At 49.7% G+C, this 11366-nt stretch overlaps 5 protein-coding genes across 5 annotated transcripts, besides 2 other annotated features; all 5 read right to left on the reverse strand.

The window, feature by feature from the left end:
• Positions 1–922: 922 nt before the first annotated feature.
• Positions 923–994: a sequence feature (GA-rich).
• Positions 995–2260: 1266 nt separating this feature from the next.
• Positions 2261–2304: a sequence feature (T-rich).
• Positions 2305–2698: 394 nt separating this feature from the next.
• On the reverse strand, positions 2699–3340 carry Tb10.70.0820 (universal minicircle sequence binding protein (UMSBP), putative; the record flags this gene model as incomplete). Its single annotated transcript, XM_817755.1, has 1 exon — positions 2699–3340. One exon carries the CDS (start codon positions 3338–3340, stop codon positions 2699–2701), a length of 642 nt encoding a protein of 213 aa, XP_822848.1.
• Positions 3341–4562: 1222 nt separating this feature from the next.
• Tb10.70.0800 (universal minicircle sequence binding protein (UMSBP), putative) lies at positions 4563–4985 on the reverse strand (the record flags this gene model as incomplete). The annotated part of the gene is made up of 1 exon (XM_817756.1): positions 4563–4985. The coding sequence occupies one exon, from the start codon at positions 4983–4985 to the stop codon at positions 4563–4565; it is 423 nt and encodes a 140-aa protein (XP_822849.1).
• A 478-nt stretch (positions 4986–5463) lies between these two features.
• On the reverse strand, positions 5464–6396 carry Tb10.70.0790 (proteasome subunit beta 5; the record flags this gene model as incomplete). Its single annotated transcript, XM_817757.1, has 1 exon — positions 5464–6396. The coding sequence occupies one exon, from the start codon at positions 6394–6396 to the stop codon at positions 5464–5466; it is 933 nt and encodes a 310-aa protein (XP_822850.1).
• A 519-nt stretch (positions 6397–6915) lies between these two features.
• On the reverse strand, positions 6916–8982 carry Tb10.70.0780 (tRNA pseudouridine synthase A, putative; the record flags this gene model as incomplete). The annotated part of the gene is made up of 1 exon (XM_817758.1): positions 6916–8982. One exon carries the CDS (start codon positions 8980–8982, stop codon positions 6916–6918), a length of 2067 nt encoding a protein of 688 aa, XP_822851.1.
• Positions 8983–9501: 519 nt separating this feature from the next.
• Tb10.70.0770 (hypothetical protein, conserved) lies at positions 9502–11007 on the reverse strand (the record flags this gene model as incomplete). The annotated part of the gene is made up of 1 exon (XM_817759.1): positions 9502–11007. The coding sequence occupies one exon, from the start codon at positions 11005–11007 to the stop codon at positions 9502–9504; it is 1506 nt and encodes a 501-aa protein (XP_822852.1).
• Between the last annotated feature and the right edge of the window lie 359 nt (positions 11008–11366).

Consider the following 11366-nt stretch of genomic DNA (forward strand, 5'->3'; position numbering starts at 1 on the left):
AAATAATGTCAAGAACAAGGGAAGCCTCCCCTACGAGGCCACGCGCCACCAAACACAAGACACAAAACACACAATACAGCCAACCCCACCGCGAGACTGAACGGTAACATGCACTAACTACAGAAATCCCTACACCACTACGGTAAACTAAGCAATTCAAAACTGTACTCTAGAGCTTCATCGGCCGAACACACAGCCAAAAAAAAAAAAACGGATTTCCCCCTTTTTTTTTCCAAAACCATAAACAAAAACTTGCGTGAATAAATCCAAAAAGGAACGCCACGCGTGTGTTCACCCCCTGCCCAACGTCCATTACATTTTCCTTGAGCAATACATCATGAGACTCAACATAGGCATAAACATATTGATGTAAATATGTTTACATGCGAATATATTATCCTACTTCTCTTATGCATCTACATTTCAATGAATATCGGTCCCACCAACGTCACCTGCCCGAGTTCGACAGAGGAAGCGACTAGCAAACCTTTACACAATGGATGAAAAGAGAAAAACAAACAAAAACAATTATCCGGTAACGTACCCCATTTTGTCACCTACCCCTTCCCCCGCTATTCCACCAAACAATAATAATGATAATCGTAAATAACAGAATTACACATCAGTTGGTGTGTAACAGCAACTGTGCGCAATAAAACTACCGCAAATATCCATCCCCTCCCCTTTTCCCATCCCAACGGCCACCGCCCTTCCGTGAGTTATCAGACCGAATCAACGGCAACGGCAGCGGGAAAATATGGAAAAGAGAGGGATGAAATGAAACGAACGAGCGAATGGTGTGGAAACCTTGGGGAACAGTCATAATGAGTAACGGAGAAAAATTAGAAAAACGAAGTAAACGAAAAGACCGAACGGCTTCTGGGAGGTCAATAACGAAAAAAAAAACAGTTCAAGGAACCCGAGAATGGAAGAGGTAAAGGAAAAAAGAAAGGGAAAAGAAACAGGACAAAAAAGGAAAGAAAGAGAAAAAAAATGCGCCAACACACAAAGCGGCAGAAGCAAGCACGCGCAAAGATAAGGCAAGCATGCGGTGCTATGCTCGAACCGTACAAGCACTCGACATATGGACAGTTAAAGAAAATGGGCAGCGTTTTTGCGTTGTTTCGTTTTGTCTCTGCTTTGTATTGCGAAAAACAACAACAAAAATCTTACATTGCCCTTTTCGCTTTCGAGATTTTCTTTAGTTTGATATGTGCATATCTGAATCTCCTGTTTTCTGTGTTTTCGTTTCCTACTTTCATTTTTTTATTTGATATAGGTAGTTGGTGAGAACCCACTGGTGTTGCGCTTGCAGATCGTCCAAGTAAGGGTGAAACGAACCCGCGCGCAAACACGAGTGGACATGCACAGAAAGAGGGAAGGAAAGAAAGAAGTGCTTGAATATGCAAAAAAGGAAGAAAAGAGCAGGCAAATTGAATACCCATCCACATAAGAGGAAGTCTCCTCCACGGGGCATAAACTGCCTTTGCTCATCGATGTGCACACTTTTGAAGTATCGCATTCACCTCTTCAAGTGGTCCTGTTGCCTTCCAGCAGCGCACACCTCTTCTCATTGCCGTTACACCATTCTTGACTCTCCACTCCTTTGACTTTTCCATCCCTCCTCTCCGCTCTATTCAACATAACGCCCTCACCTGTCCCTTTTATCACTCCCCTCCTCCCACCCACATCCAAATGTATTTACCGGCAATTTTCCTCCCACTCCTTCACACTCCATCTTTCCCCCTTATCCCATCCCCACACTTTTCCTGCTTGTCAATCGCTACGTGACCCGTATATCAAAGTAGGTACGCAAATTCTTCGAGTGGTCACCAGCGAAGAGAAAAACACGCAAAGACGTAAACTCATGATTGCTCCTCCGCTTCATCCCGTGATGGTACGCTCAGCCACAACCTGTACCGGCAACCACACGCAAACAGGCAAACGCGGAAAGTAACAAACACAAGAACTTACGCGTGCCATTTATGGGGTGATGAAATATGGAGGGTTGGAGACGTTTCAATATGTCTCCAAAGGAGGAGAGAAAAAGTAAAAAATAAATAACAAAAGAATGTGCCCAGTAATGGAGACAAAACCCTTAAGGGAACCACGAGCGAAGTGGGTAGACACCTCTCATTTTTCACGAAAACGATAGAATTACGGGACGCGACGTAGGGGAGTATTTTGATGTCCCCCACTCACCTTACGCCCCCCTCCAACGATCATGATATTGGAGAGCATTATAACGTTATTTCCCCCCTTTTAATTTTTTTACTTTTTTTGCTTTTTTTTTGCTCTTTTTTTCCGTTTCGTCTCCTAATGTGGTTTATTTTACTATTTCCTCCCCCCACTTCCTTCTCTCTTTTCCATCCATTTTACACGTTTAGTGAAGCTCAGACGTTGTAGCACTACAGTAAAATCCTTACCTCCTAACAACTTACAAAACTGGAATGCTGTAATGTGTCATCCACCATCTGTTTACACTACGACCACCACCCACAACAAAAACAAAATGAAAAGCACACATTATTGTTTCTTTATTACGGATCCCACAGACTCCACAAATATATAAGTACAGTCAAATCGGAGAAGAGTAGTGAGATGGCACCGCTTTATGGCGAAAGTATAGGTAGGCGTCGCGTGTTCACATTGCGAGGACGGACGGTACATCGGCACCCCTCCTTTACTATCAGTTACCTTATTTCACAGGGCAGGCACGGCTGAGGTGACCGGGTTGGCCACAGTTGTAGCATGCGCGTCCACCACCAGCAGCAGCACCGCCAGCAGCAGCGTCAGCAGGGGCATTCGGGCACTCACGGGCAATATGACCCTCCTGTTGACAGTGGTAGCACGCACGGCCACCACCCATATTTCCGCCACGCATGTTGGGGCACTCGCGGCTGAAATGACCGGGCTGACCGCAATTGTAACAGGCGCGTCCACCACCCATCGGAGCGCCACCCATCGGGCCACCACGCATGTTGGGACACTCGCGGCTGAAATGACCGGGCTGACCGCAATTGTAACAGGCGCGTCCACCACCCATCGGAGCGCCACCCATCGGACCACCACGCATGTTGGGACACTCGCGGCTGAAATGACCGGGTTGACCGCAATTGTAACAGGCGCGTCCACCACCCATGGGTGCAGGTCCGCGGTTGCTGGGGCAATCACGACTTAAGTGGTCGGGTTGGCCACAGGTGTAGCAGGCACGGTCGCCCATTGCCCCTGGGGGAACGTTCGGACATTCCCTCGCAAAGTGGCCGGGCTGACCGCACCGGTGGCAGTTATTTCCGCCCTCAGCGCGGTGCCTTTTAGCAGTGGAAGCTTCGTCCGCCATTGTTCTTGCAAAGTTGGCTGAAAGTGTTTTAAAAACTTGAGGAAAGCTAGTTCTCCAGAAGAATGTGGAGGTGAAAGGGGACAGAAACGGAATAATGTAGAATGGTGCAGAAGCCACGCACGCACAAATTAGCAACGGTACAACGAAAGGATGATAAAGTGGATGCTCTCCTCGCCGCTTAAAGAATTGTCACGTTTTCTTCATGCACACAATTGAGGGGGTTCCTTGGGGAAAGGACAGAGGCACACTCCCCGACTACACTCTTACGCGGATGTCTTCCCATCGGTTGAAAATTACCCACTCGAAGGACATCCCCTGACTTCCACTGGGTCGACGCACATCACATGGACCACGTGGTGGCTGTCGTCGGCATCGTCTGCATGCCCTTAGAGCCAGGCAAATTAACGCGGCGTGAACTACAAACCCATACGATCCCCAAGTCAGCCATGAATGGTACCTTATGAATTTGCCCTCTTTCCTCTTCACTAACACAAAAAGAAAGGGGGAAAAGGGAAAAGGAACACTGTACTGCATCGGTAATACATGGAAGGATGAAAGTGCCCGCTAACGAGGAAATGCAACACTCGACACATCCGAAGTTATTTCAGCATGGTCCTCAGTAATTACAAAGAGGTTGCCGTGATAAGAGAAATGGGAAACCCCCATTTCAAGAAACACAGGCCCCCATGTGTGAAAAAAAAAAATTCTTTTTTTCGTTCATGTTTGTAAATTTCCTTTCCTCTCTCCGTCTTCTTACCTTTCTTTTTATTTATACCGAGGATACCTCACCCTCGCTTTCTACCACTACGTTCTTCGGCCCTCCAAGAAATTCTTACCTCCTGTCCCTCTTTCCTTTCATTAGTTATTTTTTCTTATACTTTCTCTTTCCTTCCCTTATTTATTTCTTAAAACTCTTTGCCAACGCTAACAAAGTGATGTTACGATCTACCTTCCTCTCATTCCATTCTCGAGTACTCCTCTTGCGCCCATCCAAAACAAAAAAAATAAGTAAAAAAAGGAGAAAAAAGAGAGTCTCTTCACACTCCCAGATTATTGTTTCTTTATTACGGATCCCACAGACTCCACAAATATATAAGTACAGTCAAATCGGAGAAGAGTAGTGAGATGGCACCGCTTTATGGCGAAAGTATAGGTAGGCGTCGCGTGTTCACATTGCGAGGACGGACGGTACATCGGCACCCCTCCTTTACTATCAGTTACCTTATTTCACAGGGCAGGCACGGCTGAGGTGACCGGGTTGGCCACAGTTGAAGCACGCGCGGCCGCCAGCAGCAGCGTCAGCAGGGGCATTCGGGCACTCACGGGCAATATGACCCTCCTGTTGACAGTGGTAGCACGCACGGCCACCACCCATATTTCCACCAGAGCGCGCATTGGGGCAGTCGCGGCTGATGTGACCGGGGCGACCGCAGTTGTAGCATGAGCGTCCACCGCCCATATTTCCGCCGGTGCGTGCATTGGGGCAGTCACGGCTGATGTGGTCAGGTTGACCGCAGTTGTAGCATGAGCGGCCACCGCCCATGTTTCCGCCAGAGCGCGCATTGGGGCACTCACGGCTCATGTGGCCAGGCTGACCGCAATTATAGCATGTGCGGGCGTTTGACATCTGCATGTTATCAGCCATGATACTGTCTCGAAATCGGCGTATTGGGGTTTAGGAAACTTAAGAAAAGCTAGGTTCTTAGAGGGATATTACGCCAAAAGTGAGTGGAAACGGTGTAAGATGTAGTATGGCAGCGCGACCACAGTAAAAACGATAAGCAAGAGTGCGCCGGTGGCGGTGGGTCGCCCTCGGGGGCGAATGAAATTTTCTTCAACACATAGTCAGATGAGGCCTTAAAAATGGGAGTCAGGGACATTCTGCGAAAGCATTCGGTGATAAGATGCACCTCTCATCAACGCAGGAACAGTCGTGTGGAGAAGTGCCTTCCGACTTGCAGCTCCTTTCATTTCTTCACGGCACCGCTTATTCACCCCACCCCCTTCCACACACAAAACATCCCATTAGGGTACTATTTTCCTCCCTATACTCCTCCCGGTTGCCTCGAAAACTCCCCCTTTCTACACCGACGACCCACAGACATCTCCTCACGAGTCGTGTCCTATGCACTCTGAGAAGAATAACGGTCATACAGTTTGGTTTGGTCATCCCGCGATATCTGAGTCCATCCTTTCGGGTGAACATGATAAACAGTCACAATGCCACCAGAGGCACCGTCACGATACGTCGCGTGGAAGATTGAGCGGCGCGCCAGGTCACATGCCTCCTCAACAGTGAGGTTCTTCCGGTAGCCCTGGTCAAGCACACCATAGGCATAAATGGAACCGGATCCCACACTAAAAATTTCATGCTTTACACGCGTGCCCTTGTCGTCCACGTAATAAAGGGACGGCCCAAACTGATCCCAACCAGCCACCATTGTTCCCATAGATAGCCCGTGGTTGCGGTATTGGTAGGTTATATTTGCCAGAATCTTGCTTGCGGCTGCTACAGAGATACGGCAGTTGTTACGTAGCTCCCACAGGCGGCACTCCATGCCGAGAACGCGCTCCCAGTACTGGCAATCTGCTGCACCACCAGCCATCGTACCAAGAAGATATTCGTTTATCTCCAGTACCTTCATAACCGTTTGAGAAGAAATATACTGGCCGGATGAGGCACGGGAGTCAACGGCAATAATTATCCCACCGTCAAAGTGAAACCCCAGTGTTGTGGTGCCTTTTTTCATGTCAAGTTTAGGAACACTGCGCGGCACTGGACACGGTAACATGAGTTTCCATATGCGTCTGTCAGAGTTGATGCAGTTGCTTGTGCAAAGCGGATCCCTCGTAAGTTCTTCTCCACTGTAGGGCATCACGCTGAAATCGTCCGTGCGATCAGCACTCACTCCAAGGGGATTATTCAAACCTAGAGCAGATCCATCTTCAGCTGCATCGTTTACACCGGGAATGTTATGCCAAGTGAAAGGACCGATGCGAGGGCAATCCTTCAGGGAGAACTCCGAGCGGAGAACACTTTCAAAATCTGCCAACATCACCCCCAACCGTTTCTTTCGTGGTGTAGCGAATCAATATGTACACCTGAGGATAGGCACGTATGTCTGTATACACGTGGGTTTCCTTCAACGTCGCACAACCCTCACGCTTACCTGCTCGTTTGTTTGCTTGTTTAACTGCTTATTCTTCTTCACGGTTTGAAAAAGGGAGAGTGAAGGGCATTCTTAAGGTCGTACACCGAGGCAAAGAGGAAAAAATATCCAATGTGTGAACGAACATGTGAAAGGGCAAGTCAAACCCCGCATTAAACCCACACTGGAACCGACAAAATTAAGTCCAACAAACCTCCTCCACTCGCTCTCTCAACGCACAGCTACGATACAGAAGTGAATGTGCGCATTCACACCACCCCGCTACACTGAGGCACATGACAGTGAGACAGGGAAATGGCTAAGGAGAGAGCCATGCGCATAATGTCAAAAAATAGAGCAGACAGTGAATACACGCATACAAACAATCCTTTTTAAAACTTACAACAGAAGGTGACTAAAATGAAATTAAACAGCGGCCGTGATGTCTTCGATAATTCCCTCCTCGGCAGGAACCTCGCAGTTGCCGTCTACATGGTCGCCAGCAAAATCATCCGGCAACGGCGTGTCTCCTGTCTGGGGTCGAATAGAAACACGATCAAGCCACTCATCAGCAGCTGTTTTCAGCTCCTGCGAGTCAAAGCTCAGGGCATCCTTCACCTCCTCATACGTGAAGCCATCCAATTCCTCCAGTTCGCGTGGAGTGAGCTCACGGTATCTGGCGAGGCGACGGAGACGGGACACGCGCTGACGTCGGAAAAACGGCCAGTCACGCTCCACGAACTCCTTCCAAACGGCGCCAGTGTGCCGGGTATAATATGGGGGAACTGTCACCTCACGCAGCGACCCTACAGGAAGTCCTGAGAGTGAGAATGGCCCAAATGAAATGCGGCCACCTCGCTCTACCGTGCGACCCAGGTGCTGCATGAGGTGTGCCACAGGCATTACCTCGCCGCGCACCTTTACCTTCAGTGAGAAACGTGACTTCATCGCCGGATTCACAAAAAATTCCATGTTCTTGTACTGTTTGCCATTGATTGTAATGCCCTGAAAGTTTAGCTTGTGTGCCAGGACAGGGTCCACCGCTGGTCGTACACGCAGTAGGTAAGTCTGCTGGATCATGCATTTCGGGTTTTCGAGGAAACGGGAAAGCTCCCCGTCGTTTGTAAGAAGCAGCAGCCCGTGGGCTCGCATAGGAAGAGACCCAACGGGGACAAGGTGATCCATACCAAGTATCCGGGCATGCTTCGTAAATAATGCTCGACCAGCCACGTCATTCCTAGATACAATAACGTGTGCCGGCTTATGGTACATCCACAGCCTTGGTGGCGCAAACCGAAGGCGCCCACTGTGAGACGCCACATGAATATTATTCTCGGCTCGAACAAGACGGAATGGATTCCTTTCCACCACATTATCGACACGTACCTGACCACTGGCAATTACCGCAAGCGCTTCGCGGCGGCTACAAAACCCCGCACGTGGTAAGCACCGAAGAAGATGAACGGAACCACCCGATGAAACCAACTTGCCCTCCCCTTGACTCGTAAGCCTCCGTGAAAAATCACTTACCGGATCATGGATTGAGCCGCCGGGTACTAAATCGGCTGAACTGTGAATAATTTTTCCTACGGCTGGGGACAGCACCTCTCCATCCTTCCACGGATCTGTTGAGGGCATCGCTATTTCTTCACCGCTTGGTGAACCGTCATGAGATCCGTCAGGGAAAAGGTCTGCCAAAGTGTCAGCTTGGCCACCAAATGAACTTAGATCCTTAGCATCCAATACGTCGCACCGAGGAACGTTTTTTTTCAGCCTTCTTTGCACCTCCGAATCTGAAAGCAGTTTTAGCCTAGAGGGAAGATACGTGTCGTTTCGATCTTCACGAAGTTTCTCTGCCTTAAGTTCCATCAACCTCTCCTTCAACATATCCGTAAGCTGCACAGGGGTATCACCGTACGCATTACCTTCCCCCTGTTCCGGCTCAATTGTGGGGTCGGCTGGGGAGACGTTACTTTCTTCTGCAACGGCAAAGCCGTGATCTTTGGGGTTCGCGCCGGACAACTGAAGCACATCGGGCGATAAAGCGTTTAGCCGTGTGCGGCTGTCAGAGGGTGAACCTCTCCACTGCAGACATTCTGATTGTCTTTTCACATCGCTACGTATGTCGAAACTCCCTTCATCGAAGAATGATGGTGCAGCGCCTTTTTCCTCCCTTGGAGGGGCGTACCCGTCAACATTCCTGGTGCGTGTGATATCCTTCCACGTTTGCTTTCTCCGCTCATCTGCCGAGTAACGGGTGGTTGGGGCCTTCTTAATGTGTGACATGGCAACCGGGAAGTGTCGCTCCACATCCTGAAGTTTCTCCGCATCTGCTACGTCCACACTTCGCTGCAGGGCCGCTGCCGACGAAGATACACCTTTCTTCTTAGGAAACCAATGTTTCACCTTTCGCTCCTTACTACCAGTGCTGTTGACCGGTCGGCGCTGAACGCACGGCAGTACGACGAGCAGTGGCAGACTGACACGGCGCATTCACTACAACACCTATCAACCTCGCCTATAGGGCAGAAACCGCAATGCGAAGGAAGAAAGCGGTCATGCACCGATAAGGGGAAGCGCCACAAAGTCATTCTTACGAGGTGTTTTATTCATACTGCGCAGTACCACGGGAATAAAGCACACTACTGACGATGACGTTTTGTCCCCCCCCCCTCCCCCCTCGGACACAACGCTCGGCACTGCGGAGCCACATCATTCGACGACGTGACAATGCAGAGCACGGCAGTATACAAACGAAGGGGTAAAGGAGCACAATAATCCAAGTGGGAGGGGCAAAAAGATGAAACGAAGAACCACTAACAATTATTGTTAATCATAAATAACACAAAGATAAGCGCCGCCAGAAAATGAGTCGCAGCAGGCAACAAACAATGAAATGACCAACCGATATGCAGCTACCTTTCCCCCTGGATGCTGCATTACCCACGTAAGTTCCGTCTCTCAAACTAACCCCCTTCCTATCTTTCGCACATTCAGAGTTCGCCTGGGGAACTAGTACATAATGGTGCGGCATAAGTGGTGTTTAACAGCGGAATCGACGTAATGTCTACCAATCCACCAGAGCATACAGTCAAGTGCGGGCGCATCCCAGACTCTCGACGTACTCTCCGGCCTCCATTCCCTACCAGTGGTGCAAGCACAGGAACTACGAAGGTAGTCCAACAGTAAGTCTGATGCTACAAGTGCAGCAACGCGGATGCAACACTCCTCCACACCCCCAGCCGCTAATAAAACACCAGTGTCCACTAATGACGCCAAGTATGAGTCATACTCCACTAAACCGAGAGAACGAAGGGCTTTCGGCAATTGGTAGTCGCAACACACAGTAAGATGGTGCTTGTCCTTAAAGACACCATGAGCCCCACTAAAAGGAAAGGGAGCCTCGGTAACATTTGGCGTGTTAGCAGCCACAGTATCCATCGCCGACACCGCCTCCTCAATGGCCATAACGGTGAGCTGAGCTAATTTAAGCATTGGTATTACAATCTCGTCGCCCTGGTCTGAGTCCTTGCCACCGCCAACTTCACCCCTTAGCACACAGACATCGTAGTAGCGGGGGTGCAGCTCAACCAACATTTCGACAAACCCCAAGTGCGGGAATATGGGGTGGTACAAATAACCCTCGCTGAGGCACAGCATTTTGAAAAAGGAGGTGTCCTTTTCCACTAGACTGCGGGAAAGCGACAAGAGCAACTCAACGCGTTCCCTGGCAGCGGGCATCCACATGGATGTGTGTCCATCCTCCCTGTAGCCAAGGAAGCAGCGTTCCAGCGCCTCCATAGCGTCTTCAGTGGTTGCGAACTGTTGCAGGAATTGTGGACAATGCCAATTCAAATGGTAAACCTCCACTGCCCTGCACAGTAGATGAACCATCGCCATAGAACCACGAATCAGCCGTTTTCCCCCGTAACTTACCGAGCCGCTTGTTTCTGCGCTGCCTTCGGGTAACTCGGCGTAGAAGCCGCAGATATTCTCTACGCGAGATCCCGTAGGGGTGGCGTCGGGGGGATCCTCCCCCCAGTGCCTGAAGTCTATTGCAACCAACATGCCCAGATAGTTCACCGTCTCCTCCACACTGTTGCGGAGGCTCGGCGGCACGGCGGTGAACCACGGCGATGAACCTGTGCTTCCATTCTCATGCGACTTGGCGAAAAAATCTGAAAGGTAGCTTTGCAACAGCTTCTGGAACTGTGGTCGGGAAGCGCACTCCTCAACGTCCACCAGGCGTGCATAACGTAGTTTCTTGGAAGGGAAACCACTAGCTATAAAGTTTCGGACGGACGTCCTTACCGGCTGCATTTGCCACCTTAGCGCCCACGCAGATGTAGCAGCAGCTACAGCCTCCAGAGCAGAACAGTATGGCGGAGAAAAGTTAATGCGAAAAAAGGCGGTAGACTGCGACAGGGGCAAAAAGAGCTTTGTATATCGGAAGAGGAGGATACAGACAAATACAACAGGGAAATAGAAAAAGGCGGCACAACATGCCCTTTTGTACATGTAATGAAACGCGCGAGTCACCCGAGTTTAAGTACATCTCCATAACTATTGTGAAGGGTCTCGAGTCAGCCACTAGAAAGAATCAGAAAGCGATTGTTGTTGAAGACATCCACACGAGGGCTTGAGTGTAGAGGGTAGGAACACCGGCGGTACGATAATGTGATAGATCCCGTCAAACCCACCGTGCACACATGCACAATAGTGCAGTGAGCGGTCTGCGGCGATAAAGATCACCATCCTGAACATCCGCTGTCCACCAGTAACATGACCCCTCGCGCTAAAATCTGAAAATATACAAAACAGTACATGTAGAAGCACCCACCACATACTCCGGATTTATACAAACAGCCCGAAAAAGA

The sequence above is a fragment of the Trypanosoma brucei genome, chromosome 10 (assembly GCF_000002445.2).
Source record: "Trypanosoma brucei brucei TREU927 chromosome 10, whole genome shotgun sequence".
Classification (NCBI taxonomy): Eukaryota; Euglenozoa; class Kinetoplastea; order Trypanosomatida; family Trypanosomatidae; genus Trypanosoma; species Trypanosoma brucei.